Source organism: Phasianus colchicus, chromosome 1, assembly GCF_987193195.1.
Source record: "Phasianus colchicus chromosome 1, bPhaCol1.hap1.1, whole genome shotgun sequence".
Taxonomy (NCBI): domain Eukaryota; kingdom Metazoa; phylum Chordata; class Aves; order Galliformes; family Phasianidae; genus Phasianus; species Phasianus colchicus.
This window is the reverse complement of record NC_143436.1, coordinates 5106521-5123518: the sequence shown is the minus strand read 5'-3', so window position 1 is coordinate 5123518 and position 16998 is coordinate 5106521. Positions and strand designations below refer to the sequence as shown.

General features: G+C 40.6%; 1 protein-coding gene across 11 annotated transcripts in view; it reads left to right on the top strand.

Moving 5' to 3' along the window:
• Positions 1-16998, top strand: part of SFMBT2 (Scm like with four mbt domains 2) — a 115580-nt gene that overhangs the window by 40864 nt on the left and 57718 nt on the right. For 4 of the 11 annotated variants that reach the window (XM_090134416.1, XM_031609234.2, XM_090134413.1 and 1 more), the window contains 3 exons: positions 6891-6979; positions 9627-9873; positions 16446-16543. In XM_090134416.1, coding sequence (XP_089990542.1) covers positions 6891-6979; positions 9627-9873; positions 16446-16543 — 434 coding nt within the window. The other 7 variants (XM_090134422.1, XM_090134419.1, XM_090134420.1 and 4 more) reach the window with 7 other exon arrangements.

Sequence of the window (16998 nt, the reverse complement as noted above, 5' to 3'; positions counted from 1 at the left end):
TAAAATATCAAGATGACAAGTTTCTTTTTTCTTTCTTTTTTGCAGCATGTTCTTTTTTGAAAACTGCAGTTCTGTGTTATCTACACGTAAACTTTTGAATGTCCTGAAATACTTCTTGGAGAAATTTACTGTTCCTGAAATGCTGATGTTTTAGCTTGCTCTGTACTGGAGTGATAAGAATTGCCTGGTTCTTGTCTGATTATAGTTCCTCTTGTTAACCAGTTTTTTTCATTCAATTCCTCAGAAGGATGTAAATTTTTAATAATGATAGTTACCACAATGACAGTGGTGTCACTTAACAGATTTATCCTGAAGATTTAAAGCCATTCTATAAAGCTGTTTAAGACTGCTCCTTCTTCAGAAAACTGAAACTCAGATGTTTAGATATTAATGGGGACCAGTGGGAATTCCCTATGGGAGATATTGACAGGCTGCTTGTGATTCTGGGTAAGGAAAATAAAAATAATGCAGAATTTGTATTTATTGCCTAAAATTTTTTTTCATAGTTAGAAGAAAACATAAGCATAATTTGATGCTACTGTTTGTCTTGAATCATGTTACTTCAGATTTTAATATGTCTTTGGCCCATTATTCCAGCATCTGACCCAGTGCTGTGGGTCCTCTGCCATTTACTGGCCACCATGTTTGTAGGAATAGTCAAGGTGCAGATGTACTGAATGCAGTAGATTATTTTGAAGTAATGACATTCTGTATGCTCAGTGATCCCTGGTTAGTGAAAGCACAGTCTTAGCCCACGCTGTTTGTGCTTCTTACGTCTTCCCTTGGAGCTGAGAAGAATAAAAATGTCCATGGGATGTGTAAAGGTTGTTGGAGAACTAGCTTATATTGGTGGTGTAATCCAGTGAGGTATTTGATCAACAGTGTGTCAATTCAAATTCTTGCTCCTGCCAGTCTTTCAGATTTCAGTTTTGCTCTTTTTTTCCCCAAGTTCTTCAGTGCTTTGTTCTTAGAGCAAAAAAATAAAAATAAAAAGTAGAAAATGAAGATTTTGTTTGATCCTGTGACTATAGGAGAAGTGGCTTTATGAAAAAGAGCAACTATTAAAGACTAGACAAAATCCCAAGAGTTGGTAATGTGATAACAGTATCTCATTCACATTGTATGGAGTGCCTATGGCTCAGTGCTTTCATGGGACTGTAAATGTTCTTTTAATCTCTTATTTCTCTAGAGAGGCAGATAAATCTGAACCCATTATACACTGTGGCTAAAGCAGGGCACAGACATTACGTGCTTGAATGAGCAGGGGATGGAAGCAGCCGTCTTGGTTCTCGGGTACATGGTTAGCACAATTATGGGGAAGGTGGTGATGCAGGGTTTGCAGCGCTGTGCACTTTTTTACCCTCTGTTTGCATGGCTTTTGAGGTCAGCGTGCACAATAGAAGGGGAAGGGGCCATTTTTGAGCTGCTAATAGTGAAAAACGGGGGGAACCTAGTGTTTGGCATGTGGTCCTGAAGGTCCCTTGCACATTAAGTATTGAGCATGTTGCAGCAGTGTTGAGGTTGGCTTTTGGGTTGGCAACCCACAGTCATTTGGTCAGGAAAATGAGATGAATGAGTAAAAGTGAGAAAATGGCAGGGAGCTGAAAGATGAGGAGAGGAATGGACATAAGAAATGAGGCTGGGGACAAGATGAATCAAGTAGGGAACGAAATGGGAAGAATCATTGCTATTTGTTGGATATTGGGTGCAGTCATTTTTTTTATGGAGTTCAGCCCTGAGGAAGGGAGCTTGGTTTTATAACCTGTGCCGTCACTTCATCAGAAATAGAATCTTAATGTGGAAGGGTCCTTTTTAATTTAAGAATCTTCTGTAATACCGACCAAACTAGAAGCTGTTCTCTTAAATGAGTATTTTTCGCTGAGGGAGGCAGGACGGCTTTGTATTTGTCTCCAGCATGCTACAGAGACTGTAGCAGAGCAGGAATATGCCCCAGCCAAGCAGTGTGCAGATCTGGCCTTGATTTTGGGCTGCCTTGCTTTAAGGCATGTGGTTCTGTATCTTTTTTGTTACAGGAAGATGTTTTTTAGAGCCTTTGGTCTTGGAACCGCAGAGATGTGAAAGCATCCACCCGCTCACCCATGCTGGCTCCAAGATGAGCTGTGCCCAACCCAAAGGGAGCAGGCACATCTGCGTGCACAGTGTGCTGTTCCGAAGAGGGTTGTGATGTCACCTGCTAAACCTGGAAGGAACAGTAGTTAGGAGAGCACTGGCGTTTTTGGAATGTCACTTGGTATCACGCTTGCCTGGCATTTGGGCTGTACTGTGTCTGACATCATGCAAACTCTCAAGCTTTTCCCATGATGAGCGCATTACTAATGTCTGGCTCCTCTCTGGTTTATTTCTTGTTTAATCTTTCAGTTCAGCCCATGCTGAGGCCTTTGCATCAGTGGGAGCATTAAGTCTTTTTTCCGCTATCCTCTCTCTGCTTCTTTTGAATCATTTCCCTAGTGATACATTTGATGGCACTTGGCCCCTGCGGTCTCAGACCATTTTGCACAACTTCATCTTCCTTGTTTCTCTTCTCAACCAATCCCACACAGGACCATGGGACTGGCATTAAGATGGGTCTGTTTCTCATAGTATTATTGGGACTCTTGGTCAGTCTCTGTCCTCGTAGAGCACCACAGCCTTATGCTCTATGGACTAGTCAATGTGAGTTACTTACGCCTTGATCAGGGAAGCTATTACTGCTTAGAATATCACTTCCAAAGTTACCCCAGTATAGTTAAGATATCTCAAATGCTTTCTTGTTGTTGGGCCTATTAGGTCTCCTGTTGTGAGGTGGACAGCAGTTGCTTTCCAAGATGCCATCATGACAAACGAGCTGTGCATTGTGAGGGAGGGATGGATGTGCATCTCTGCTTGGAAGGGATTTAATTCACTGACAGAATTTATCCAGATTCATGGGCTCCTCTGATTGCAAAAACATTTAAACCCATATCATCCACACAGAAGTACCAGAGACTTTCATAACGACTGTGAAGATTTCTGGTCAACTTTTGAGTCTGCACAGCTCTGTAAGAACCAGAGTGGAATGAATTAGCATGAGGACAACTGCACAGTTATAAATTGCTGCAATTTCAGCAACCGTGTTGTTCTTTGTGGCTTTTGGTGTTTGTACAACAGCTTGCCTCTCTGCATGAAATGAATCCATTTGAAGGTATTTAATGATGAGGTTTCTTTTGCTTTATTTAATTTGTTTTTCCCTCTCCTCGGAGAGATCTCCAAAGAGGTCTTCTTGGAAGATGGATCCATTGAAAGGAAGAGAAAATACAGATGTCTGAGCCCAGAGGACCACTCCTGACTCTTTTTATAAAAAAGGAAAAAATCATTTTTGCCTTGGGCAGCCTGATCTGGTGATTGGGTAACCCTGTCCATGGCAGGGGGCTGGAGCTCAATGATCTTTAAGATCCCTTCCAACCTAAGTCATTCTGTGATCCTTTGTCCCATCCACCATCCTGTCCCACCAGCTGGCCAGCTAGCTGGAAGATAGGCTCTAAAAGCAGAGCTTTTCCAGTATATCTGCAGTAGGAGAGGTCTTGTTGGGTATTTTTCCTATAGCTAATAAGCCAAAGTGTGAATTAGCAATTTAAAATCAGTGCTTCAGTTGACAGGTGCTGAGATAGATACACCAGAGAAGCACCATTGAGATGGATGCTCAGGGTGGGCACCCATGCATTACACTGCCAGCTATTCTCATTTACCGTATAGATTTTCTTTTGTTTGAATATTCTTGTTTAACATTTTGCTTGGTCCTCAAAGGCTTTTGCAGATCTCATGACGATTCAGATTCACTTCATTACTACTAGAAATTAGTGTTTGCATTGTAGTGATTTGCACTCTAGTACTGAGAATCCTGATCATGCTCTACAGGCACAGAAAATATGTGCAAAACCCTCTAAAACTTCCAGTGCAGTCTGTTCTCTTCCAGAGGTTTTTTTGTTGTTGTTGTTGTTTTTTTTTTACATTTATTTGCAATGCAAAAGAAGATTAAAATGAAGCAAAACACTGCATAATGGTTTTGTTTCGGGAGGGTGGTTCTGAAACCACTTAGAAACTGGGGGTAGCATGTTATTCAGCTGAGTCTGTTTTGTCTGAATACAGAGATCATCTTGTTGCTTTTGGACTTCGGAAACCTGTAATCCAGATTCAAAGGTTGACAGGGTCCCCATTTTATTTAGGCCTCCAAAAGCTGTCAGGTTCAAGTCTTAGAGAGGACAAAGTATTTCTCTCAGAGGTGTTGGCAGGCAGCAAGATCTGTGAATACGGCATTGCTGAGACGTCTCGAATTGGGCATCTGGAAAATGGAAGCTTCTGAAATCTGTTGTCAACTTTAAAAATGCTGACTATTTTTCTTCCCTCCTGCCAGCTTTGAAACTTTGAACCACAGTTGCAGGTTGGTTTTTTTTTTTTTTTTTTTTTTTTTTTTTTTTTTTTTTGTCACATTTGTCATTCCTTAGTAATGAAGCTCTGGCATTAAAAATGTGGCTGACAACGTTGTGGGCAGGAGCCAAAATGAAGTTCAGTTTTGCACCCTGCTCTGATGCACTCAGTGCATTTTGCATAAGTCTGAATGAAGAACTCCAGTCCCATTCATTATGCCAATTACTGTCTTCTCACTGATGCCAACATTAAGCTTGTTTATTGTTGCAATTTAGGTGAACAGGAACTGATGAGGTGTGTGCAGCATGAGTGTTGAGAGTGAAAGCACCGTGTAAAAACCATTTGTTCTCAGGCTATTCCTTCATCTTAAATAATATAAAGGTGAAAAATCTCCTGCAAATCATACAGAATTGGTGCTGCAAAAGATTTAGAGCAGTTCCAGACTGGCTTAAATGTTATTTTGTAGATGCTTGTGACCAGCACTTTAAAGTTTGCTGACTTTAAATACATCTAAATGCACTTGCAAGGTCATTTAGACATATAAATATGTGGTTTGAGTTACATTAGGAGAACTGGCTTTTGGGGAAGGAGCACAGTTCAGGAAGTAAGATCTGCTGGGCATGAATTCTACCATTTGCCATAGCCAGCTGTGTGGATTGCATAAGGTATTTAGGCTATGATTTGAATCTTAGACTGAATTCAGGTGTGCCAAGCACCCAAACAAGAGGCATGCTCAAGCATGAAGCGTTTTTCCTCTTTCTGTGGCAATATAAGTGAAGGTGAGGTCTGCAGGAGCCTTGCAAGGATCAGTGTGAGTATTGCCAGCCTTGGCTTGTGCTGGATTATGATTTTTTTTTAATTGAAGCTCATAATCATTTCAAGGTCTCTGGAACGTGTTTGTGGAAGGAAATAGCTACTTTTGGGGGATATTTGCTGCTAAACAGCTTGGGATTGTGTTTTACTTCTCCCCCAAAGGCAGTGAGTGTTTGCTAGGTGCTCATGGATTGAATACCACTGATGAACAGCTGTGTGCTGGGTGCACACATACAGAACTGAGCTTCATCAGCTCGGTATCAAATCTCAGCTCAGGTTTGTGCCCAGGCTGTGATCCATGTGATCTAAAGGAACAATTTTTGTGGGAGTGTTGGGGCTTCCTGAGGAGTTGAGTTACTTGAAACACTTCTGTATCTACTCATCGTTCACATGGAGTCCCTAACCTCAGACTGTGTATTGCTGGAGCATTGACATCTTTGGGAAGAGCTAAGTCACTGCATTTCTAAACTGTTCAGGAATCCTGTCTTGATTTGTGTGCAGGGTGCTTTAATTTGGGTTGGTCTTGGTTGACTAACACAGCATTTCTCTAAAGTGTTAAGCAAAGACTCAGTTTCTTCTGAGCAAAACGCAAGGGCTGCTGTAATGTAATTATTTGGGAGCTGTGCAGGTTGATGTACAGCCCTTCCTGGACTCCACTATGGGGTAGTATTCTTTAAACCAGTTGTTTGTTCAGAACTAATGTCATAATTTTCAAATGGTTGTGATTTTTCCCTTCTGTGGGTGTAGGTATGATTAACATATCTATGTCACTATTGGTTGTATAAACATGTAAATAAATTTTTAGGGGGGAGATCAAAATGTTTCTGATGTAATTTAATTCCCATTTACAGACAGGTGGAATTAAAGTCTGACGCCGGTGTTTGCAGATGTACAGTGTGTTCAGAGAAACATCTGAATCTCTGAAGCTGAGATTTGCTGAATTGCTTTTGAGTGCTCGATCTTCCACTGATTTCAACAATAATTGACCCAAAATTTGAGTCCCAGAGGCAGCATTTATATGTTTTTAGTTAAACCTTACATAACTCTGTAGACACAGATCCTGAAGTAGCACACTTACAGCATTTCGCTCAAAAATGACTGAAAATATTTTTAAAATGAAATAGAAGTTCATGGTTAATAATTTAAGGCTTCTTACAAGCGTGTGGACTCGATGACTGATGTGCAGTAATCTCAGGCTTGAGTTTTCTGCTTTCAGGGGGAAAGAGCCTATCAAGGCCTGTCAAGGAACTGAAGAGTTTGAACAGATTTTTTTTTTTCTCTCAGATCACCATTAAAAATAAAAAGAGACCTTATAAAGCATTTCTAAGCCTACATAGGAAGCAGGAAACTAATATATAGTCATAGTAGTTATGCAAGCTGTGGCCAGATTGGACTGGGAGACTTGGAGATGCTAAGACACACTGTAGTAAATCCCTGTCGCTGCAGCAGAGCACGACCTTCCCATATTTGAGAGGTGTAACCACATGGCTGTGTCTGGGTTGCTCAAGCAGCTTGGACAATGAACCATCTTTTTACCTAATCAGGATTGCAACTGTACCTGAAACTTCAGAGCTGATAATCTCTCTAAACGATAAGTCTCTCTAAAATGTGTACAAAAAGTCCATTGCAATCTGCTTCTCTGAGCGTTTCTTTTCTTCCCTCATCCTCTGCAGCAATCAAAGAGAAATATGTGGACTGGACAGAGTTTCTTATCCATGATCTGACCGGCGCCCGGACTGCACCTGCAAATTTACTGGAAGGCGTATGTATTAGATTGCAGTTTCTCTCTGATACTGTCTCATGGTGTGCATGCTGCAGCAGTGCTTGTGCTCCCCATGTGTAGGGCTGTGCGCTTGGAGTATCTGTGTGTCCAACAGCTGTGCAAAAGTTAGGAGCGACGCTGCCTTGATTCTGCTGCTCTGCTTCTGACCGAGTCGTGGGGTATTTTATTTGGCTTTAGGTTGAAAGGTGCTTAGAAATTTGGATATTCATATACCAGGAGGTGAAGGAGAATGCTCACAGATTGGAGATGGGTGTTGGTAGGTTAATGGGGAGCATTGCCAGATTTATGTGTATATAGAATTACAGAATCACCAAAGTTGGAATAGAGTTGCAGGATCATCCAGTCCAGCCATCCATGTAGGGGTAGCTCCCTGATGGACAGCAGTCAGGTTTGGCAGGAAGGTTGGGTGTGGTGGGCTCGCTCATTGATGACTGGATTAGAAGAAGGAGCTGTTGTGTTAGATGCATCCATATAGCAAAGAACCTGGTTTGTGTAGCACGTTTGCAAGGAGACTTGCACATGGGACGTGCTTGAGATCTTAGTATTTCACAGCTTCAGCTTCAGATGGGGGAAACACAGCTCATCCTACTTTCCATTGGGATGGAACCATCTCTGGTGCATGCCAGTGCAATTAGGAACTTCTCTGTTCCCATTCAAGGTCAGGATGGAGGGGGCTTTTTATAACCTGATTGAGCTGTAGGTGCTCCTGCTCATTGCAGGACTAGATGGCCCTTAAGAGTCCCTTCCAACTCAATTCTGTGATTTTAGAGGCAGCAAAAGTAGGAGATCCCAGGCAGAAATGCAGAGAGAACTCACTGCCTCGGCTTGAAACAGTTTCTCACCCTCATCTGGTGTTGTATGTGATATATGTGCTTAGTGCTGTCTGTGTCGTGCAATGTATGTTACCCCCCTGTCGACAGATTTGCTGTTTGTGAGTGCTGCAGATTGTTCTTATACTGTTAAATCAATATGCAGTGATAAATTTTTTTTAACATGTTAGCTATGCATATAAAGAGCTCTTGAATTATGGTAAATGTTAATATTTCAAGCAAGCCAATTATTAATCTTAGCCATTGGGTTGTCAGGAGTAAGCGACAGCCCTTTGGCTTCGAATTTAGCACACGAATCTGGGAAGCAATATTCACATTTTTGTGGCCAGGGTTTTGTAGTAATAAGGTAAATCATTACACCACAATTTGATGTTAAAGAATGTTTTGTTGGAATGAAGCAGTGTGTGTGAGAAAAAAAAAAAAAAAAAGAATTTAAGTAGATTTCTATTATGTTATTACATTTTAAGAGTGCATTTTGCCATGAAATAATATTTGAAGAGGTTGTGCAGGTGCCTGTAGCTTGTACAGTAGAGGAGTTGCTTTTAATGGTGGATACATTATTTTGAGAAATATGTGTTAATCATAGGTCTGGTTAAAAGTGTACATGTGATAAGGTTTTAGTCAATTTAAATCTTTTTCTTTTCTTACCAAATTCTCATTTGGATGCCTGGATTTTTGGCTTAAAGGAGGTGTAGTCAAATTTGGGTCTGCTTCAAAATTTGAATATTTTTAAAAGTCAATATGGGAGAGCTTTTTTACAAAAGGAAAGTAAGGCTTATTCCTCCTCTTATTTTTTTTCTAGCCATCCATAGAAGGAACTGACCTGGGCTGACACTGATTTGCAGAATTAATATTAAAAAAAAAAAAAAAGTGAAAGGTACATACTGTTGAATTAAGAAGAAGTGGAACAATCACACGAGAAGAAAGATTGTGATGTTTTTTTTCATATATTTTGCCTGTGCTTACCATTTCCATTGAGGAGCAATGCTTACAACTTTTGGAGTGATTGTTACTGTTCTTCTTAAAACCCTAGAAGTGAGAAATTGAGTAAGAATTGGAACTTGCTTTAAAAAAAATAGAAAGAAAAATGAAAAGCTCTAACCCTCACATTTGCAAGAAAAAGCCTGACAACACCGAGTTGCTCACAATCACGAAAGAAAATCACTGAGCCCCAGAGGTATTGTTCTGAAAAATACCACACATTTGTTTTAATGCCTGCAGTTGGCAACTTTGAAGGTGTAAAGTTAAACACATACGAATGGTTGCAAAATCACCATAGACATTTCCATCCATGACAGTGGGAATAATTTGCTGTGCGTTCTGGTAGGAGCAAAGCAAATTGTTTTGATGGGAAAGATCAGTGCCCAGAAGGCAATTTCAGTGTCATGCCCAAAGTAGTTGCCTTTTAGATAAACAGCAGGGTCTGATCCTGTGGTCGGTTCCTATCAGCTGCTATCAGTGAGAATTTGGTTTGAAATCTTTCAGTATAACTGAGCTCTGCATCGTTCAGAAGCATCCTAAGTGGATATGCCTTATGGGCTGTTTCACCTCTGACTATTCTTTTGTTGTTGTTGTTGTTGATGATGTTGGTTGAGAAATTAGCACAACTGTTGTTTTCTGTTTTACTTCTGAATTTGCACTTGGAAGACATTGGGTAAAATAGAAGAAGAACAGACTGTTTGCTGATCGCTTGGATGATGGTGTGAAAAACAAAAATAATCTTCTGCTGTCATCTGTTTCCTTGAGAAGTCTTCAAATAAAGTTTAAAATAAGGAGTTTTGCTTCTATTCAAACAGCCTCTGCGAGGAAAAAACCCTGTAGACCTCATTACAGTTGATTCCTTAATAGAGCTGCAGGATTCCCAGAATCCCTTTCAGTACTGGATAGTTAGTGTGGTTGAAAATGTTGGAGGAAGATTACGCCTTCGCTATGTGGGATTGGAGGAGACTGAATCCTATGACCAGTGGTTGTTTTACTTGGATTGCAGACTTCGACCAGTCGGTTGGTGTCAAGAGAATAAATACAGAATGGACCCACCTGCAGGTAAAAACAAACAAAAAAACCTTCTAAAAATGCTGTTTTCTTTTGTGATATTATTTATGATTATGATATGTTTTAAGATTCTTGTGCAACCCATTTCTTTTCCAGCATTCACATGGCTTGGTCAGCAGGTTTTAACTGGAACACAGATTGCAAGCAAGAGTCATCTGATTTGGGTTCAAAGTAGTGGGTTAGGTAAACTGTATTAAATGTATTTAATAAACCGAGCTTGGTGTTGCTCTCTCCTGCAAGGAAATTGTGTGCAGGAAGAGTAGCTTTGTCTATCAAGAGGCAGAGCTGATGGAGGTGGTCCAAGGATGTGCCTGCTTGCTCATCCCTTTGCAGTAGTGTTTTGGTGTCCAGGTCTTCTTGGTCTTTCTTTAGGCATCCTAGTGTAGGACTCACTAGAACTCTATTTACTGTTCTCCAAATCAAGATTTAGGTGACATCTCTCAGCATAGTTTATGCTCCATTTGCTTTCCCTTCACCCAAGAACCTCTTGCCAGTCTGTTTTCTATGGCCATGCACATTTCTCTTGGATAGCAGTGTACTTCCATGGAATTTCTTTGGGCTAGAAAAAGTGTTCTGGGATATTATGGTCTCTTCATTGTAGGTCTTTCACATCCAGATGTAACATAGCTGTTCAGAATCTAAGTAAGACCTGCCTTGTGTGTAACCAACTCAGAAGATGTAATGCGTGCCTGAGTAAGCCCACTTGCTAAAGAAATAGTCTTTTTATTAAGTGGTTGATGGGTCTTGATGATCTAAAAGACCACTGTTTTTGTCCTGAGTTATCTCCAAGGGAGCAAAATTTTTGCAAGTGTATCAGACCAGATCAAATAGCAGGAGATTGCAACTTGAAAGAACGTCTTTGAAGTTGAGTTTAGTCTTCAAACAAGTTAGGAGGGAGTAAGATAGGTACTGCAGTAAAGCTATCTGAGGTCAGAAAATGGGACTCTCAATCCCAAGGGCAGGAGAAGTCCAAGGGACAGTCAGGCACAAGCAGGCTAGGCTACGAGGCTGGCCAGTGGTAGGGTTTGGTGGTCAAATGGAATCAGCAAAGGGAACAGGATTAAACTAGTGGTGCAAGCAGTGCAAGGCTGTAGGTGTAGGAAAAAAAGTAGAGATCCTTACCACTAAGGATTGGTAAGCATCATAAGGCTCTGGGGTCACAGCACAGCAGGGCTCAGGACTGTTTGCAGCCTTCTGGAGAAGTGATTGCAGAGACATTAACTGGGTATGGAGATGTGATTCCATCCAGCCATTACTCTGTTACACTGCAGGAAGACTAGAAAGGTGGATTTTCTCCACCACACTAATATTATTAATCAAAACTTTGTGAAAACTTCTAAAAATTGGGATTCTCTCTACTCAGGGCATGTGACTTCTAAGTGGTCTGTCTTCAGTTGGCTGAGTTGGTCAAGTTGGTTGATTTGAGATCTCTTGAAATTATTATCTGGTTAAACATAACAGTCTGTTTGTTCTGCTTTGGGGCTGGAAGAATTCAGCCCCTGTATTCTTCTTAAAGCTGTGGTTTATGATTGGGGGCCACAAAGCTGTTTGCCAATTCTTGTGCAGTAATGCCTGCATTTGCTAGCTGTCTGCATCGCTAAGCTGAGTTCACAACAACCACCATTTCCCTTGAGGTGTTTGCTTTCTGGCACAGCAGGCCTACACCACTTCTTCCTGTGTAGATGGGCAAATTGTCCAGGTCTGTGCTTCATTCTTCTTGTGCAATAGATGAAGTTTTTCCATGGGAATTAATGGTGGAAGAAAGATAGCTCTCCTTTGGATGAATGTTCCTGAGGTGCCTTTTACCCCTTGCAATTTATTCAGAGTAGTTACCATGATATGTGCTGTTTTACAGATCTGCATGGGTCTAACTTGGGATCTTGAATGCTTTTTGGAAGTGTGTGTTTTCCTTCTTAGAGAGGTGGGAATCGATATTTTCTATCACTTCTAAATTAGATGTGAATGTTGGAGGGCATGAATATCACACACTTGGTTATTTCCCAGAGCATCTGTGTTACAGAGGAACACCTTTTCATTGACCATCTCTGAAACCTCCTGGCCTGTATAGGTTTGGTTAATCAATACAGAAGTGGTCTAAACTGCATTTGTGCTTCTTTGTCCATTCCATCTTCCTTTTCCTTTTATCTGTTTGTGTTTCCTTCTATACTGGTTTCTCTCTTTAGTTTTTTTCCTCCCAATTGTCTTATCTTTGAAACTTTTTTTTTTTTTGTTATTGGACTCGATTTGATAAAATTATGTATTTTCCTCCTCCACTCTCCTAGATTTAACTGCTTTTTACATTTCTTTCATGTCTTTGTTTAGAATCTGTTTCCCCTCCTTGGCATTTGTCTGGCCATTCCCCTTTTAGTGAGCATTGTTTTTATTGAGTTTAGTGATATATATCCTCTTGCTGATGTTGAATTAAAAAAATTACACATCCTAGGACATTGTCTTGCTGGAGTTTGTTGAGAAAAGACCCTTTGGGTATGAGTCTTTCCATTTTCTTTTTGAGTCCTGACCTCCTGAAGTCTTACCCCAGGGATCTTTCTTTAACCCATCATTGCCCTTCTGGGTTCTGCATTCCATGGAGTAACCAGTCAGAAATGGGAATCTAATGCATCTGGAGAGGCAGGAATGCTGGTTGTTCAACTTCTGACATCGTGGATAAAATTGACCATTTGATGCCCACCTGACATCGGCATATTCATAAAGTACAGTGGATGAATAAAGCTTGTTATGAGACTTGTGATATAGGAAGCAGACAGGAAGCAGTAGTGAGTTGTCAGAATGAGGTGCTGGGCAGCAGAGAGCTTTGAAGACACTTGGGGTGAAGATACTAAATGATAGTCTGTCACAGAATGTGATTTCCTAAGGATGCCAAACCAGGAGATTGTGCCAGGAATTTGTCCCTACCTGCTTCTTTCTGTTCTGCTGACTTCTGTTGTAAATGAGATTTAGTTTGGGAAAGATCTTTGGTGTCACCAGTATATACTGTCATAGGAAAGAGAGACAATTTGTGGGTAATATGTTGTGTTTTTTACATGTTAGTTTAGATTCATTTGGCGTTGTATGGGCATTGAAATGATGCTTCAGCGTCATCTGTTGCTTTTTCTTTACGATCAGCGGAGAGAAGAGGATGTCTAAATCATTCTGTCATAGGCCAGATGAAGTGACATCTTCATAAGCCTGTTTTCTTCCACTCAGAGGGTTGAGAGGAGTGAACACAGAGCTGGTTTCTAACTTTTGAAGCCTGAGGACTGCTTGACTGATAAAAGGAGCAGCCTTAGACTCTTTATAAAAGCTACTATGAATATCCTATGAAGAGATGCTGAGAACTTCCAAACCAGGCTGTGTGCCTAATTTGTATTAAATGAGGATGTTCAGTTGCACATCTTCTCTGCAGGTTATTACAGTGCTTTACCAACCCCTGACTTGGAAGCCGTTTATGCACCATTAGCTTTATTTCCCAACGTGTCTGGGTGGTGGTTTTGCTATGCTGATCTGCCTCTGCACCTGGCAAGTTGACTGTCACATTGCACAGCAGCCTGAGGTCAGTCTTTCAAGATGCAGGACATTCTCCTCTAAAGGAGATCCCATTGTTCTGAATGTCTACAGCATCTCTAGTGGAGAGGTCTCTTTCTTGAAGCCAGTCGCATCCTAGCACCAACTTAAAATGTATAAGAATGTGCAGAGAGAGTTCTTAGGAAATGGCATCCCTGCCGTGTTCCCAATTGGGAACTTTTCAACAGCTTTATGTGTCCTGTTGGCTCTTTAACTGTGGTAAGGATCTGAATCCAAGGTAGCTTACTCCTTGCTACCTCGAATTGGCAGAGGCAGCTTGACACAGAGCCACGGATAGTCTTTGCCTCAACTGTTTATGCGGGCAGAGGTAGTCTCATTTTATGTTACTTTCTATTAAAAGACAAATTGGCAATGATTTTAATTGCTCACTCCTTGTTAACCTAAATACAGATTGACACAGTACACTTGGTTCAATTACCTGCAACACTATCACTTAAACAAAATACTTTATGCTCTTTTAACCATGCGATTTAGTGTCCATAAACTTGCCAGCATAAGCTAACTGCCACTGTCTAATGAAATGTGCATGTAATACTGCTTGCTGGTTATTGAAACAATTGAGGTTGTATTAATCTTTCAAGGCTTGTTGACACCAAAGCAGTTGCTGCTTGTTTTCACTGCTGTTGCGTGGAGTCACTCCCAAAGGCCACATTAGAATTGTAGAATCACAAAATCATTAAGGTTGGAAAAGACCACTAAGATCATCTAGTCCAACCATCCCTCCTTCAGTGGAAGGACCTCAGTCCCTCAGTGCTACAGCTCCCCTTTTCTTGAACATGTGCAGGAATGGTAACTCCATCACCTCCCCAAACAGCCTGTTCCAGTGCCTCACCACTCTTTCTGAGAAGAAATTTTTCCAAATATCCAACCTAAACTTCCCCTGACACAACTTGAGGCCATTCCCTTTCATCCTACAACTGGTTATCTGGGAGCCAAGGCCAACCCCCACCTCACCAAAACCTCCTTTCAGACAGTTGTAGAGAGTGATAAGGTCTTCCCTGGGCCTCCTCTTCTCCAGACTGAACAATCCCAGTTCCCTCAGCTGCTCACTGTAAGATTTATGCTCCAGACCTTGCACAGCATTGTTGCCCTTCTTTCTCTCCTATGTTCCACTGCCATTATGATAGCAAATGAAGTTCTGTTTTCAGCCTGCTCTGTTTGGCAGGCGTCTGTGTGGGTTTTCTGAAACTCAGAATTTATATTGGTAGAAGCAACAGGTTGGGGTGAAATCACGATTTATTGACTATTTCTGGCTTCTGTTTTTTTTTGGCATCAATTCAGCCGAAAAGGGAGAAACAAAGTGAATCATTTCCCTTCCTCTATTTCAGCCATTCAAGTCTTCTGCAAGTGGGTGAGGTATTGGAGCAGGCTGCCCAGTGGGGTGGTAGAGTCACCATTCCTGGAGGTATTTGAGAAAAAAGCAGATGTGGCACTGAATGGCATGGTCTGCAGTGGTCACAGACATGGGTTAATGGTTGGACTAGATGATCTTAGTGGTCTTTCCAACCTCAACACTTCTGTGATTCTAAGTCAGGGGAGAACTGGTGCAGTAGGCACTACGAAATAGTGAACAGTTTGATGAAGAGCTCGTTTCTTAACACTTGTGACCGCCACACATGCTGTAAACAAAGACTTGAAATGTATGTTCCCATTAATAACCAGGCAGTTGAGGAATTCGCACTACAGCCCTGAAAGGTTAACCTTTCCCTTTAAGTGTGTTTAAATTCGTATGCATACCCGTGATGTCTGTCTGAAGTAGCAAAGCTTGATATAGTGGAAGTATAAATACATCCTCTTCCAGTGAGTGATTCTGCAAATCCTGTTTTGATAAGGTCTTAAATCTATTGAAATCAGAGCATAAAATTCTCTTGTACTGTCAGTGCTAGGTGACAGTGCCTGCCAATTCCTTCTTTTATATATGTTTCTTTTATTTCCTCCTTCAGAATTGTAAGATACCACAGTAAATCTTTGGTAGCTTTGCAAATATATATGGTTCCTAGATATACAAAATTTAAATGCAAATTACAGCAACTTGAACTATGGTGGAAGTGAGTGAAGCGCCACTGACAAAAGCAAATCTTTGCACTGTTCAGTCTTTATCAAGGTTCAGGTTTACTGTTAAGTAAATGTTCATTTCCATTTTAGTAATTGTTACTAATCTCTCTACTTATCTTGTCTCTTGGTTATGTATGGGATAGCAATATGTTTTCCAGGACAGAAGTAAATCCAATATAATATTCTTTGTCATAGTATTGTTTCCTATGTTTTTTTTCCCCCTTGGTGATTCACAGGCATTTCACTGCTCTGAGCTGTAAAAGGCTTGCTAATATAATGATTTAATAATATTAAACCAATTTAAAGAAACCCACTGAAAGCAGTGTGAATCTGCACAGAGACATTGCCTAGAAGTGTAATGATTGGAATTCTTTAGTGTAAGTCTGTGAATTGATGTGATGCTTAGTCATGTACCAGAGATGGGTATCTACACAAACCTAGCTGAAATGTTCTTTCCCACATCTTCCCTCCTGCAAAAAACTTCTGCAATAGTGAATTTTCAGTGAACAGAAGAATTGTTAAGGGTATTTCTGTTTTTGTGGAAATATAAATAATATTAACCCGAGGCTTCTCAAACTGAAAAATATTTGGTATCTTTGTTATTTTCAAATAATGAGATAATATAGTTCTTTTTTCTTCAACAGAAAATGAAATATGTGTATTTTCTTGGGTTTTACTCCAGGATATAGAACACATTCTTCCCTAAATGTGCCTTTGCTCCTTGCTTTTGTTGAATTTATCCACACTGTACAGCTTGGGATATACGTGCTGCTCATTACAATTGAACCTTTCATTTTTATGACACAGTAACTTAAGACTTTCAGAAATCTTTGATTCCCAAACATTTACTTCTTGGGCTTGTATTTTTTTTAAATTGATTTTTGTGTTTGTTTTTTTTGTTGTTGTTGTTGTTGTGATTGCTTTAGATATCTATTCTCTGAAGACGATATCTGAGTGGAAATGCGCCCTGGAAAAATCCCTTAATGATGCAGCAAATTTTCCTCTTCCAATGGAAGTATTCAAGGTAAAGAGTGTACATTTTCCTTCAGTTATTTGATGGAGTAAATTCTCACCTACAAAACACTATTTTTCATCATAATCACCACCATTAGCTTTGCGTTTTTCCCAGTGATGAACAGCAGCCTGCATGCCACGTTCAGAAAAACTTGCACCAGTGGAGATAACCCACTGTTTCACAGTGTTTCATCACCCACCACCTCACTGTGCACACATCTGCTGCTGGGTCTCCATAGATATTCAGCAAGGGTTGATGAATGTCCATGGGTGCAATTTTTTCTGCATAGAGGAGTTCACTTCTACCCCTTTGCTTCATGTGCACTTCCATGTCAGATGCCATTTTGTCAGACTGCCCCTCTCCTGCCATCTGTCACATGAAAACAAAATGTAATGGAATACTGGTTGGAAAGTTGAACCTCTTCTGCTGTACTGCTGGCATCCACTTCTGTTGTAATGGACCAA